Source organism: Epargyreus clarus, unplaced genomic scaffold (assembly GCF_041222505.1).
Source record: "Epargyreus clarus isolate Ecla_fem2 unplaced genomic scaffold, WU_Ecla_fem_2.2 ptg000018l, whole genome shotgun sequence".
NCBI lineage: Eukaryota > Metazoa > Arthropoda > Insecta > Lepidoptera > Hesperiidae > Epargyreus > Epargyreus clarus.
Genome location: NW_027332226.1, coordinates 4458454 through 4474822, shown reverse-complemented (window position 1 = coordinate 4474822; position 16369 = coordinate 4458454). Strand labels below are relative to the sequence as shown.

Sequence of the window (16369 nt, the reverse complement as noted above, 5' to 3'; positions counted from 1 at the left end):
GGCGTTAAGTGAGTTTCATACATTTCCAAAATTTTACGATGTATAAATATCGTTTAATATAGGAAATATTGGTGTTACTTACTGCAGATATTTATATGATCAGGATAATAATTTGGATCGATAGTTAGTAATACATATTTTAGGAATGTGGAATGGTCAGCTAAAATATAATTTCGATGCTGGGTATAAAATAAAAAACGAATAAAATACAATTTTCATATATTTTTAAAAGAGATAAAATGTTACATCTTCTTATCTCAAAATGTTCTACAATTTAATCGTCTTAGACCTTATCCATTAATTAGTATTAAGAATTCGATAATATCGATAATTTGGAACCTGGAACACAAATTTCGCACATACGTAACCCAATAATATGACTTGTTATCGTAACTTGCTTATCAAACTTTATTACGGAATATTTTTTTTATTGCGACATAACTGTCACGTATTTTAATCAGAGTCTATAGTATGTAAATATTAATAGAAATAATAAAAAATGTTCATAGAAACTGTAGACATACACATTTCCATGGCTAGCCATGGCTAGCTGAGGGTCAACCCCTCGCCTCCGCTCGATGGAAAGAGGTTCAGGAGTCACGAAGGGCGAGATTTGCGTTTTCGACCCTATAACATATTATATTTTTTGTATAATTCGGATTCGAATAATCTGCTGATAATTTCTTCTCATTCTGAACTGTTCTTTAAGCACCTTCTTGTTTTTGTTTATGGAGTATATGTGAATAATTCTTAATCTGTACCTACCTTTTGGTTAAACCCGAATATTATTGTTTAAATAAGTAGACACCCAGCATCGAATGTATATCTTTGGATTTTAATTAGTAAGGAAGGACTACACGTAATCGTATACAATATTGTAATGAGCCGAATAATTACATTCGAGGACCACGACGCTGACAAGTTTTTGGGTCTACTACTAAATAGAGTCACGACTAATTAGCGTTGAAAAATGTATTTTTTTACCATATTTTCTTAAAATACAACTAAATTACTTTAAATTTTACTTTACTTGTACTTAACATAATCATTTGGGTTAATGTAAGTTATTTTAGTTATTTTTCTTTGTAGCTTAAGTAATTAAGTTTTTATTCAGTGATGTCCAACTGTACAGATTACGTGTGGTATAGTTTAAGGGAATTTCAGAGCACGATGGAAGTTACAAATTTGTGTAGGCATAGGATCGTTTGGATAGGTTCGCGAATGCGAAATAGGTGGGACATGTATGCAATACAAGTTATACTTCACAGTAGGCACAGAATCCTGCTTGAAGTAGTTATAAGGGAAGTGGTTGATACTTTTGTGAAAAGTATACGTACCATTTGCTAGCGTTTTTCAACGTTTCATTTTATTGTAATGTGTGTAATATTTTTTAAATGAAAGGATAAATTAAGGATACTTAATGTGAATTTGAAAATGTTCTCAATATCAGTACAAGCGCAATTGATAGGCAACGTAGTTTAGATACAGGCCTGTGGTGTTACCAACTCAGGCGGGTTACCAAGGGCAGGGCGGCAAAACTCTACATGATTCGACTGCGCACCTACACATCAATTTCTTCGCGATGTTGAATAAATATGTAATTTTACACTTAACCGAATCTTATTTAGGTATAACTAAATAGTTACGCTATTTTTTAAAGTACATGTAAAAATGTGCGGAGAATATTCGTTAAATATCATGGAAACGAAACTGCCAACTACAAAATTATATTTAAGCAAAAACTTTGTGAGTTAATATTTACTTAACACATAATATTATGTATCTTGTAATATAGATACTTCAGAAATTTCAGCAACGAATCTTAGTAAGAATAAAATCAGCAGTACAACTATGTTAATGATATAAAATATAGTATTATTATAATAATTAAGGTATTTGGTTATTATCTGTACTTATATTAAGTAAAACAACGGATGTACATACATAATTGGATACGAGTCAAGTTTTTCTACATTTTTATAAAACTCAAACGAATGATTAAATATTATAGATAATGTACATTACAATTGGCTTTCGATATGATCTCAGATGTCTAGTCGTGTAGTTATAAAATAATGACCAAAATAGATGATTAAATTGTAAAAAATATTTATGATTACGGCTTTTCAATTCTTAGTGTAGCTAGGTTGTAACTATAGGCTTTGTACTATATTTAAATTTATATTCCCTGCATGTACCTACCTAATAAAATTTATATGTACATTTCTCCATTAACACTGCTTAAAAGTCCGAATACAAAAAGATTTACCCAGTTTAAAAAGTAGGCTTTTAAGCCTATTAAGTTGTTAGTGGTATCATAGGTGAAATAATATGAGTGCAGCTTTTTTTTATAAAAGCTTAGTTTTTCCCAACCTCTTTAAGTATCGTAACGTATTGAGTAACTGTATTGTGTTTTAGTTTAATTTGCTTCAGAATATTACTATATTCGAGGAAATTAATACCACGATGTAATTTAACGTCGTGTCTTAAATTTCTTTAAAGTAGAATTAAGGACCTGAATGTAAAAATAATTAACTTTATATTCAGAATACTTGTTTTCCTGAATCATTGACGTAAAAAAATCTATAAAAATAAGATCTCAATTGAAGATTTGATTTTAGTAATTCTAATTACTAATTTATTTAATTACATAGCTTTGCTTTATGTTAGTGCGTATTGTATTTCTTATTTTGCTATGTTATTTTGGAAGCCGTGGTTCAATTCTATAAGCCACTGATAAACTTCAAACATTTTTAAAATGTCATCTTCTTAAACATATAAAATTATAATTTATCATAAGCCTTCTATAAAACTAATCCATAACTTTTAAAAAGCAATAATTTTTAATCGCATATCGTAAATAAAATCTAAAATTGTATAGAATCTTTAAAAAGTCGTGACGATGTATTGTAAATATTTTGTAAAATGTAAGAAACAATTGTGAAAATAAAATAATCGAATTTCAGTTAATCCTTTTATTTTACACTATATTCATTTAAGTACATTTGGAAGGTGGTAGAACCCTTCGTGGTTCGACTCCGGCGGCACCACCGCCACACCTATTTCTACCTAATAACAGCAGTGTTAGGCGCTGCTGTGTTCCGTTTTGAAGGGTGTGGTAAGGGAGACAGACTTTTCCGAAGCGTTTCAGCTTAGTCCTCAGGGGTAGCGGCGCATCTGTGGCCGACCTCAGTTAGGAATATCTAATCCTATCTGGGGTTGATTACAGATGTCCATGGGCGGCAGTAGCATGCATTGTACAGTACCTCAGGACTTACCAAAAGCTATCGGTGTTATAAATGCGGATCTGACTTCTGTCTCAAACTGGTGCCAGTTGCATGGATAGCAAGTAAATGCTCAAAAAACCCAAAATATTGTCATCGGCAGTTCAAGATTACTAAATAAGATTGACTTTGCTACCTTACCTGTGATCTTGCTCGATGGTGTTCAAGTGGTCCTAAAGGAGACAGTAAAAAACTTGGGTATTTACTTGGATAGCTGTCTGTCTTGAACTCCTCAGATCAACAAGGTCAGCAAGAAGGTATTCTTGTCTTTGGGATCACTCCGGAGGCTCCGCAACTTTTTACCAGTTTCGACCAAAATCTCTCTGTCAATGTCACTATTGCATCCTATCCTTGAGTATGCAGATGTTTGCTATCTAGACTAACTGAGGAGCAACTTAATAAGCTTGAGCGTATTGAAAATTTGTTTATCAGATTCATATTTGGAATTCGTAAATATGATCACATTTTAGAGTATCGAAAGAAACTCAAGGGGCTCCCAATTCGTCTTCGTCGGAATAGTCATATTCTTTCTGCTTTATACTGCGCCCTGTTTAATTCAAACAGTCCCAATTACTTAAGGGAACGATTTTATTACCTACATCTATTTCACGACACACGCTTCCTTCGTTCCAATGAAAATCTTTCCCTTTCAATCCTTGTTCTTCATCCTTCTTCGGTAGATCCTTTACTGCAGTGGCTGTGTGCCTATTACCTAACACTTTAACTAACTGATATACAGGGTGTCTCGTAAGTACCACGACAAACTTGGAGAACACATAGGTGACGGTCTGACCTCTCAGGATATAAAAAATTACCTTAGTAAAAGTGTCACCTTTCAGTAAAAGTGTCACCAGAAATTCAGCCCTCTTCATCTTCTTTCGTTAACTGCGTGTACAAATTTGGTGATCTTCCATAATAAAGTTTTAATAGTAGTTTTGACATATGACTCCTTGGCTTTCACGACCTATTAATAAAAATGTGGCGAAAATGATCAAAGTAATATAGCCGGTGCCACACGCTAAAAAAAACGACTAATTCGGCTGCAGCCTCAGTCCCAGGTATTGCCAACGTGAGGTGGGGCTAGAGAGTCGACACAGGTCGGCTCCCATACCAGGGGCCATTGCCTCTGAATAGACCAGAAGGTTCCATTGTTGCTGGTACTGAAACCGTAGCATGAGCCCGAAGAATAAGATCGTTAAGAGTCCCATGACGATAAAGCCGACCAGCACTCCTGGTACAAGACAAGGCATGCCGACCTAACGTGTCCTCCTCCTGCCACAAAAAATATAGTACACTAGTGGTGCCCGCGGCTTCGCCCGCATTTTGAAGAAATAATATGACATACATGAAACGGAAAAATTGTACCTGCATTGGAATGACAGTAGTGCCATCTGTCAAAAATTGATCTTACCAACTCCCTAGCCCTCGTGGGCTCTTGGACAACAACTTTGCTAAAGATCATCACTTGATCAAATGTATAGTTTCCGATTCTATAACTACTTACGAATTAAAAAATAATTAAAAAAAACCTTTTCCCACGGACTAAATTGTGAATCTAAACCATTCTCAAGTCCCCTTGAACACACACAGCAAATTTCATCAAAATCAGTCCAGTCGTTTAGGAGGAGTTCAGTGACATACACACGCACATAAGAAATATATATATATAAAGATATACATATTACTTATTTGGAGCCGCCAACAATAAAAAATAATTATTTGACATTGAAATTTGACAATCACAATTCACGTGACTGACAGTTGACAGGCTTGTCAGCGGTCGCTGAACCTGAAGTCGGCTCAAACTAAACTTTACGTACTCCTCCGAAACGTCTTTACCGATTTTCAATAATTTTAAATGCATATTCAGTACATCTGAGAATCGGCTACTATCTATTTTTCATACCCCTAAGTGATAAGGTTTGTTCACCCTTAACATTTTTTTATTTATATGGCAACACAACGTTTGCCGGGTCAGCTAGTAATCACGTAGATATATTTACCTACATGAGCCTTATTCGATATGAAACTAAAATTGGTACATAGAATGAAAAAGTAGACTTGGTACAAGCAAAAAATGTATATAAATTCCATTTTCAACTATTTTATATATAATTCTCAATGTGTGCTCCAGTATTAGCAACACATAACTTATACTTTTTTATAAAACTTATTTGGCTTATCTTTCTTGGCCTAATTAATCGATAAAGATGTGTTCACCTTTATATATTCTTTGTTAATGCCTAAAAAAAGTTACATATAATGTCGCACACACACGTATATGGAAGTCTATAAACATATATGATTTATTCATCATACGAAATCTGACACGCTCGAGTACCTACGTCCTACGTCAAAATGGAGATTTCGGAAAATGGCGACATGTGTAGGTATACCTACACTACCAATATCTAACGCGCTCGAAAATTTCCATGTGACAATTTTTTACATTTTTGAAATCCTGTAGACACTCCCCCCACATGTGAAAAGTTGTAAAACATATAACATTTTTTTTAATCTACTTAATTTACAAAATTCGATTGGTCCTATAGTGTATTACCCACCATTTGTATAATAAATGTGAGATTACAACCTGACGATCAACTCGAGTTAGTTCTACTTCGGCAAGCGGCGAGAAACGGACGTATGGTAAGCGAACGAATTACAAATAGATTTTTTCCTTGAGTTCCAACCCCAAGGTCAAAACACAAGTCATAACAAATCTCAACGAGGCTCGAGTAACTACATATTTAGCATCATGGGTACCCTTACTATTAAGCGTAAGTATATTCTAAACTCTTAAATATCATGACTTTTATTGGCAACTACAACAATGACGTACGATAATAAATAAAACGTGAATGTCAAAAGAAATCCAGTGTGCGCTTGTGACCCAAAATTTTTAGTAAATATATTTTTACGGTTAAAATTATGTGTTGAACACAATTTCCACGGAATAAAATAATTACTCTGCTTTCGGTGAATTCAGGTAATGCCTTTATTTTATATTTAGATGTTGAAATTAATAATACAAAGGTAATTATATAAGTACCTATATAGAAATGTTATTATTGGTTTCTCACCGATAGTCATGACGTTCCTGTAAATATGAAAAATACATAAATATTACACTGCTTGAATTATTTGTAGTTTTAAGTGGTGCCTATAGTTATGCTGTTCGTGTGTCGTGTAAATGATTATTATTCAAAATTAGTAAAGCATGGACTTAAGAAAATTATAAAAAAGTGAAAGTGAAAAAAGTGATGAAATGAAACTTACGAGTACCTACTTATTTACTTTTTGTTTTTATTTTAGTTTGTTTTTTTTATTTTCAGTATTTTTATACGAACAAAAATGCAGTCAACTTTCATTAAAATCAAATTTACACCTTTAATAAGATATTTACAAAATGATAATACAAAGTGCTGTCTTGAAATTATGCCAGATGTGTCGTGTATTGAAAATCTAGATAAAATCCAATGGAAGGAAAAAAATAATATTGTAGAGTACAGTGTGCCAGTAACTTACAAAATTATTTTAAAAAAGGATACTGATAAGGAACAAGATAAAATATATTACTCATGCATAGATTTACGGCATTTATCTACAAACTCTAGTCTAGCTTGTGGTGACATAACAAGAGTCGTTAGTGATCAATATGTCCTTCACAAACTTGCTACGGAATTTGAGAAAAATGTTGTACTTAGTAAACCGAACAAACTTAATGAAAGAAAAATAGAAAGCAATAATAAAAAAAAAATTCGTGTTGGTGAAAATGTCATGAAATCAGATAGTAGGACTCGTGAAATAAATGGAACGTTTTTGGAAACACCTAAGAAAGGTAGGTGTTTAAATATTAGTAAATCCTTTTTTAACTTAGATTATCTTCTACAATTGTAATTTAAAACACATTTTTAGGTGAAAATGGAAGCGAAAATGATACTGAGTCGTATTCTAATCAAGAGTACCTTGAATTAATAGATCATAATAAGCCATTGAAGCAGATTTGTATAGAAAGCACAGTATCTAAAGAAACCATTACTGAATTATCAGAATTTAAAACCAATCAGAATAAAAAACTAAAACTTATGGTTACTTCTATATGTACCCTTAATACGATTGATTCTGCCAGTGAGATTTTTTATAAAGAAAGAATAAACAATAGTTCTAAGATGTGTATAAAGTATAATCAGGAAACGAGAGTTGAACACAAAATTAATGAAATAAATGAACTATTCTCCATAAACACACTCCTATATAACGAGTACAGTAAAAGTAAGAAAAAGAAGTGTAAAGAAGATTCTTATGAAAGAATATTGCCAGATATGCGAGTTGCTCATTTTATGAGAACCGTAGAAAATGAGATACTACCTTTGAAAATACTGCTTAGTGAAATATATAGAAAATGCGCTTCATTGGGGTTGTTGAGGAATTCAAACGTATTACAAATACCACATAGATATGGTATACCTCATTGTACAGATAAAAGAGAATTTCCTAATAAAAATCGAAGAAAACCCAAATGCAATCGGGTTGTTTACTCCATTGTATTTGAAGAGTGAAAGCGTGATGACGAGCATAAATTATTGTTTGCAATAAATAATTATTTTGTGCAGATAAAAATTAGAAGAAAAATAAATTTATTTATTGTTTGTGATCAATTGAAAACTTGCTTATTTTGTAGCATAAAACTATTTATTGTGTATTTTTTTGTAAATAAATCTACTAAATACATTTTATCTTTGTTATTTTTATTTAAACATAACATATTTATGCACATCACTAATAAATTTAATATAATCTAATATTCATACAATTTAGGAAATAAATATAATTAAGGACTCCAGAGTTATGGATAAAAAACAGTAATGGCCGAAATTATTCAGAAATGGTCGCTAGAAGTCGTGGCTGTCCCTCAAGGAGAGATTCTACCGTTACCTGGTTCTACTACTACCGATAAAACGATTCCTATCAAAGTGAAAATAAGAATAAAAAAAGGAAAAAACAAAGATGTCGTTGGAGAAAGAGTTATATCTGTACCCAAGATTGAAAAAGTTAATGAAAACACAGAAAACGTTCGTATTATTCACAGCGATCAAACAATCATGTCCTTCAATATGCTAACGAAACCGGATCACAGATCAAAGGCACATCGTAAATCGCAAAACAAATTCTTCCATTTATTCAAAACAGGTAATTTAAATATACCATTCCTACTATACCATTTAATGTTTCCTACTTAGAACTTAAAATTGTTGTAACATTCTATATTTTAGGCAAATGTCTACGTACTCAGGGTGAAGACGAGGACGATCCACCATACATGATTGCAACAATGGTAAAATCAGATAAAGTAAATTCAGAGAGTCAAGATTCATACGACAAACGAAATATAAGTTTATTACAAAATAAGCGTAATTCGAAAACATTGGACGTGGTTACAAGACAACCTGTAATTTTTTTAGGGAAATGTAAGCCAGGTAAATAAATTATAATATGATTTTATGTAACCAATGATAATATGTAACTAGTATTCTAATACAGACATAATACACGATTTTACATAAATACGAGCTATGTAGTTTGGATAAAACTACTGCACAATAATCAACATCTGATGTTGAAAGTTTTAAAAGTGCAACCCTTTGCAGTGATCATCCGTTATTTTGGTCATGGATCGTTGTGAAATACGATATTTAGAATTTATTACGGATGTAATCTATGTTGCAGGAGGGTGCCTCGATCCACCATTTGGCGAGGAGAGATATCAATACCAGCCATCAGTTAAACTACAACAAGAGCCTGTTTTAAAAAACAAAGAAAATTTTGAAATCGCTACCTCTGAGAAAACTATGGCAGGACGGACTAAACGCTCTGAAATTGCAATGAAAATATCAAACCATGAAGAAATAGACACTTTCACTACCTTTATGTTATATAAATCTAAGTCCGAAAAAAGTTCCTTAGATGAGAAATATTCAGATTCTATTATAACTTACCCACCAGACACGTCATATCAAGATATAGGATCTTTAGACAAAAATATGATGGGCAGAAAATCTAGTAATGTTAACAAAAGACTCTCGAGTAACGCTACTAATACTTATTTTATGCCACCTAAAATTGAAAGAAGTCCAGAAAGAAATATAAATAGAAACAAAATCAATATAAATTCACATAAAGAAGAATCAAATATATATTATCGTTCAAATGACATATCTGTTCCTGAAGATAGAAGAGCCAACTCCTTATTGCTAGAGCACAACAATTTGCATTTAACAGAAGTTGATACAAATTTTGAATTAAATGTTGAAGAAACAAGGGAAACTGTATCTACTCTTAAGATTAAAATTGATGAATCGTATAAAGTTCATGAAAATGCGAATAAAGAAATAACTGTAGATTCACAAAATGATTTTCACGTATATGAACCTATATATCAATCGATTATTGATACTAAATCACAAAAAAGTAGATTACATACTGAAGACTTAAATCAATTCAATCAATGTAGAGCTAGCATAGAAGATTTAATATCAAAAACAGTGGGTGTCAGTGAAAAAATTTCGCCTATCCTGGAAAACAATATATTTCCTGAAGTTGATAATAATACGAAATGTGAATCTTTTACTGCCATTCAAACTGGAGAGGACAAGCTTTCGAAACAAATAAATGTCGAAAATAAAATAAATGATGATTTAGCTCAAAAATCTTTAAAACCTCAAACAGTTAATCATCAAGTTAACATTGCTGTATCAGAGGTAACGAAACTTGCAGTAATACAAACACCACCTTATGCCATGGAAACATCATCTTCAAATAAATCCAATTTAGCACACATAAAATTAAAAAATAATGATAGTGAAATTAAATTAAATTTACCCCATACAACGAAAAACGACACGACAGAATTAAACATTGCAGGTTCCCAAGAGAAACAATATAAAGATCTTATAATTACAAGTTCTATGGATGATAAGAATTTACCAGAACCACAATTTAAATATGGTGACGATCTAAAACCTCAAATTGTTAATAATAAGAGTTCTGATTTAAATATACAAACCAAGCTATTAGGATCAGATTTAATTGACAATCTAAAACCTCAGATTATTAACAATAAAATTTCTGACATAGATATACCAACTAAGCTATCAAGAACAGGATTTGTTGACGATATAAAACCTCAGGTTGTCAATAATAAAAGCTCTGACTTAGATATACAAACTAAGCTATCAGGATCAATGTTTGTGGACGGTCTAAAACCTCAGATCGATAGCAATAAGAGTTCTGTCTTAGAAATAAAAACAAAGCTATCAAGATCAGGATTTGTTGACGATATAAAAACACAGACTTTCAATAATAAGAGCTCTGACTTAGATATACAAACTAAACTATCAGGATCAATTCTTGTTGACGGTTTAAAACCTCAGATTGATAACCATAAGAGTTCTGTCTTAGATATACAAACTAAGCTATCAAGATCAGGATTTGGTGACGATATAAAACCACATATTGTCAATAAGAAGAGCTCTGACTTAGATATACAAACTAAGCTATCAGAATCAGTATTTGTTGACGCCATTAAAAGTAATATGGAAATTCATAAAACAAAATCTAGTTCAACCAAGAGCAACCTAAGTGAAGTAATTACTAAAGAACAAGCGAACAATCAAGAAGAGAACGTGACAAAAACTTTAGAATTTTTAGACCATACTTTAGTATTAGAAACCAATGGCAATAATGATAATGAATACGATATGAATATAAAACACGAACCAAAATCACATCTCATTCTAGAAGAAACACAAAGTGAACTAACGATAAATAGAAGTTTAGACAAAAACAAGGAAAACGCCTCTATAACATCATCAAAAGATTATTTAAACGAAATACAATCACAGGTAGATAGATCACAGCTTGAAATTTTGGGTGAAAGTGTTACCCAGAAAAAACTTCTAGAAGAGAATTCTAAAAATAAGAAGGAGAATAGTGATTATCAAAGTGGTCAAGATTATAAAGAAGTTTCCGACATTGAGATTGATGAATCGAGTGCTAATACGGTAAATAAACTTGAGGACTACAAAAAGGATATAATTTCTACGGAATATGTAACCGACAATATTTCTGAGATTTCTAGTAATTTAAAAAGTTGTAAAGGTCTAAATCTTGAAGAAACTTCAATGGTATGTAAAATAATTTTATTTTAAAATGAAATGAAATGTCTAAAATAAAGACGTATGGTAAAATAAAGTATATGATCGTATTTAAATTCTCAGTTACAATATTTTTTCTTAGTAGTAGATCACGCGATTAATTATATATAAATATTCAAATATACCTATGTCCTATTACTAGGATGTTAAGTAAAATGTATAGTTAATATTTTCATAAACTACCTTTCAGTTTACTACTCGCCGACCATCCCCGGACAATTTCTTAGATAACGTTAGCCATAAAAGAGGATCTTCAATAAATTCACCAAACAAAACGTTAGATGAACAAATTAAAAATTATTCAACTGAGAATGAAAATAACAAAAATATTGAAATTGATAAAGACAGTATCGCTAATCTAAAAAACAATATGGAAAGAGAAACACTTTTGAAAAATGAAATTTCTTCTCAGAAAATATCCAAAAACATCGACCCATTTAGTACAGAAGATATATTATCGAACACTCTAATCACGGAACAAAATATTATATCTCCTTCTGAAACAAAAAAGTTTAGTACTGATCATGTTGTTCAACAAAATGGAAGTGAATCTGATTTTCCAAGCATTAAATATAAGACCTCCAGCAAAGATTACAAAAATGCTGTGATTGAGAAAATGGTTGAACATTTTAATGTTTCAGAAAAACAAAATAAGATTTCTTTGACAACTCCAAGATTTGCAGAGCCTAATAAAATATTTTCTACTAAAACCATTCCAACCGTTACAACCGGTAAATATTTAAATGGTTCATACGATACTTTAAAACCAGATTTCTTGTCGAATTCAAATGTAAAGAGAGATGTAAGAATATCATTTGATGATAAAAAACTTCATAATTCAAAACCCTCTTTGGAAAATGATATACACAAAGTTATGATTGTTGATTTAGCATTTCAAACATACGTAAATGAGAACAAAGAAAAAATATTGCGAACTTTCGACATTTCTAAAGAACCACAGAGATTTCCAAATGATAGCATCTCTGTTGTTAAGTCCTCGTTAGAATTAAATAACAAATTATCATTTGCAATTAATTCTCAAACAAAACTCTCCATCGAAATTAGTGTAGACAATGCCGAAGGAAAACCGCTTGAAGTAAAAGGTATGAAAATAGTTATTACCGCTTTTCACATCCGTTCTTATAATCAAAATCTTACATTACTCTAGTCAGATATATTTTTTTAATATTACAGAAGCAAACAAAAATACTGGTGTTGATATCCATAAAGAAAATAACAAACATATAGATATAAAGGACATAGAGATATTGCAAAGATCTTTAGCGACTATTTACGAAAATGACCTAATTCCAGTGGAAAAATTAATAAGAAACTTGGTTGTAGAAATAGACAAAATAGCAAAATGTCGGTCTCTAATCTTAAATAAATTGATTGCCACAAAGAAACTTAAAACACTAAAGCCAACGTACTGCAATAAAAGATGTGGATGCTTAAGAAAATAATATTGAATGAAAATAGAATTTTGTTACAAGCAATGTTTTTTCAATAATTTTTATATCGAAGTTAGTAACTCCAGCTTCATTTCTACCTAAACTTCTGCTTATGCTTAAAAAATATATATAACGCTTTTATTTTCTGGATTTCATGGTTTCTTTGGTGATAACTGATAAAAAAGTCAAAATGTATTTCTAAAGGAAGGGGCCGTAGGCATTTGGTCAAAGCCTCCAACAGTCTTGAAACTTATTCCACATGAAAGCTTTCGGGGTATCATTCTGCATAATGTGGTACCCAAGTCAAAAACGAGTGCGAACATTGTGTTTTGGACCATTATATAATCTCAAATGATTCAGTTATAAAAGTTGTAATACAAACAATACTGTATGGACCTTACGCATGAGTATTTACAGTAATATTTAAAGGAGCTAGAATCCGTAGTAGTAGTGGATGAAATGCTTAATACCCATAAAACTTTCATATGGCAAAGTTTGAAGACTATTGAGGATGTGACCAGGTGCCATACAGCCCAACAAATTAAACTTACTTAATTAATACCCTAGTTAGTTATAAATTTATATTGGGTATTAATTATTAAACGCTAAATAAATCGTAAAGTTATTTTATACGTAATATAAGTTATTTCAGTTATTTGGTAGGCTTATGTATTTATACTTTTTGTTTTTTCGAGTTATTACTATACATCTATACCAGAGGCTGAATCTCCTTGTTTTTAAAGACCAATCCACGATAAGAGCAGATTCTTGAACACGAACATTAATTGTTTGGCAACAATATAATCTGATATGTAATGTAAACAAAATAACAAACATACATAGCGAGGACATAGAATGCCTCTTCGGGATTAACCTACTATCATAAAACAGTATAATTTAAAATACCTTTGGTGGCATGTAATGAACACACTTTAATTCAACGTAGTTGTGTGAAACAATCCTTATTGTAACAGTTAAACAGTTTACTAATGAAACATTTTAATTTTGTGTATATTAGAATATCGGAATTGAATACCTATTTATAAGTACCGCCAACACGGAATTTGTGTAGAGGTTCTATGTATTGTGTTGGCTGTTCAGAAAAAAGTAATTAAAAAGTACCAAAAAATATGTTACATTATCTGCCTATAAACAGGTTTCCCCTCTAATTGTGTTCTAGCTTTGTGTAAAATAATTTGAAACAGACTAAAGTATCTATGTAAGTAAATACATCTTATTAAACATATCATAATTTTTACAAAAAGTAAAAAAAAATACAGTGATCGTCAGGAGTTCGTCGACGGATATCGAAAATTTACTAAAAGATAATTTGAAAATTAGAAATAATTCCATACAAACCTACCAGTTATTTCATATTTGATTTGTGGATGGCTTAAGTACAGATGCATTTGTATAATTAGGTATATTGCACGTAAGTACCTATCTACTAATGTATGACCTCAAATATTGACTTATATGATTCGTCATATTTTTTTATTTACTCAAGTGGTTTAATTGTTAATTTTTTTTTATAATATAAGGGTAGCAGACGAGCTTGCAGTCCACCTGATGGTAAGTGGCTACTGCCGCCCATGGACATCTGTAATCAACCCCAGATAGGATTAGATATTCCTACCTGAGGTCGGCCACAGATGCGCCGCTAGCCCTGAGGACTAAGCTGGAACGCCTCGGAAAAGTCTGTCTCTCTTACCACACCCTTCAAACCGGAACACAGCAGCGCCTAACACTGCTGTTATTAGGTAGAAATAGGTGTGGCGGTGGTGCCGCTGGAGTCGAACCACAAAGGGTTCTACCACCTTCAACCTACAAAGAATTTACTTACATTGTTTCACTGTTGATAAGTATTTTAATAGCAGATAATTAAAATTCACGCCCAAAATAGTTTTCTATAATTCGTCTCGTTTTATAGTCCTGAATTTATTGATAGTTTTTGTAAGGATTTAGGCGTCTAGTATTTTAACAATATTTATTATTGTGTAAGTATAAGGTAAATTATAAAAAAGTTTCGCTAGGATGTTACCAAAAAATCTTTTAACAATGAAATACTAGTATTTTTAAACAATGAAACCTAAAATGTTACTTACTGTATTCAATACACGTAAACATTAACGCTAGAGAAAAATATATTTTACAAATTTAACGCATACTCTTTACATTCGGTGGTGGTTTAAACAAACCATATATATACCTATAGGTTTTATCATAATGACCTTAATGACATATACATTTAATATTTCATTTAAATACTTTTAACATTTACTATAATAATCAACACAGGTACGTGTAGATTATTATAGTAGGGGAAACTGGGGACACTTGATCCTTACGGGAGACTTGGTACACTGGATTTACAGAGCTTCTGTGAACACTATATGATTTTAGTGTGGCAACATTGGTTGTCTATGATACGTTATAACTTTCTAAACTTGGTACTCTTGTCCAATTTGATATTTAAGCAGATGGCGGATGATTGTGTGTTTCGTGTCGCAGGAAAATATTTTTCGTAAGTTTTCATTTTGATTAAATAATTGGTTAGTAAACATATTTTGGGTAAGTAACACTTTTAAACTATTCATTATCTATTGGATAATAATAAGGTTACATACAATATTTGAAACAATAAAATTAAACACTAATTAAACTAAAAAAATAATAATAATCAAACTATATACTAATAGAAACTTATTTACAAAATGTACATATATACAAAAACGAAATACAAAAATATGAAAACATAAAAACTACCATAAAAAATGATCACCATCGCTGTCCTTGGGAAAGGTACCCAAGATGCTGGCAGCATTTCCTCTTTGAATGGCTATAGCAATTCGTTGAGCGAAATGCGTGCCAGCTCCTGGATCTCCAGAGACTTCGACCAATCGTGTTGACAGTTGTTTATACAACTGCCAAGCATCCGGGCCCCATGGACCTAAAGTTTCAACACAATAAATATGTAGTAATTACACAAACTAACATATTTATGACGCTTGGCGTTTTCAGCAGCAGTAGCCGCCGCCCCCGCGCCTGATGATGATGCCTGGAGGTGAGAAGGAGCCAGTGTGTCGACACACGTAGCGTCCCATACCAACATCCTTCCCCCCTTCCAGGGTATTAACGTCATACCGTCAGGCCTCTTGCCATCGTCACGTGCGAGACCATTCGGCTCTAAACAAGTCGGCACATTGATGGTGACAAAAGCTCGACGAATGCCGTCATTGATGGTGGCGTGGCACGATAAGCGACCAGCACTGCGCTGACAAGAAAGTCCATGGTGTCCAAATACATCGACGTCTGCACCGCAATGACAGCGATGGTGCTCAACTGTCTTTACACCCAGACGCAAACGAGTACAACCTGATAGAGTTAGATTGTCTAAAAGTGTACCTATATTTCCCGA

The 16369-nt window shown here is 32.1% G+C and overlaps 1 protein-coding gene across 3 annotated transcripts; it reads left to right on the top strand.

The window, feature by feature from the left end:
• Positions 1–6121: 6121 nt before the first annotated feature.
• Positions 6122–13101, top strand: LOC140749845 (uncharacterized). Of its 3 annotated transcripts, none has more exons than XM_073083058.1 (6): positions 6122–6273; positions 8106–8477; positions 8561–8764; positions 9015–11470; positions 11691–12603; positions 12695–13101. In XM_073083058.1, the coding sequence occupies exons 2-6, from the start codon at positions 8153–8155 to the stop codon at positions 12961–12963; spliced, it is 4167 nt and encodes a 1388-aa protein (XP_072939159.1). In that variant the 5' UTR covers positions 6122–6273; positions 8106–8152; the 3' UTR covers positions 12964–13101. The 3 variants fall into 3 exon arrangements, with proteins under 3 accessions (XP_072939159.1, XP_072939161.1, XP_072939160.1); XM_073083060.1 differs by having other exon boundaries at positions 6125–6273; positions 8171–8477; XM_073083059.1 differs by having other exon boundaries at positions 6134–6273; positions 8124–8477.
• The last annotated feature ends 3268 nt before the right edge of the window (positions 13102–16369 follow it).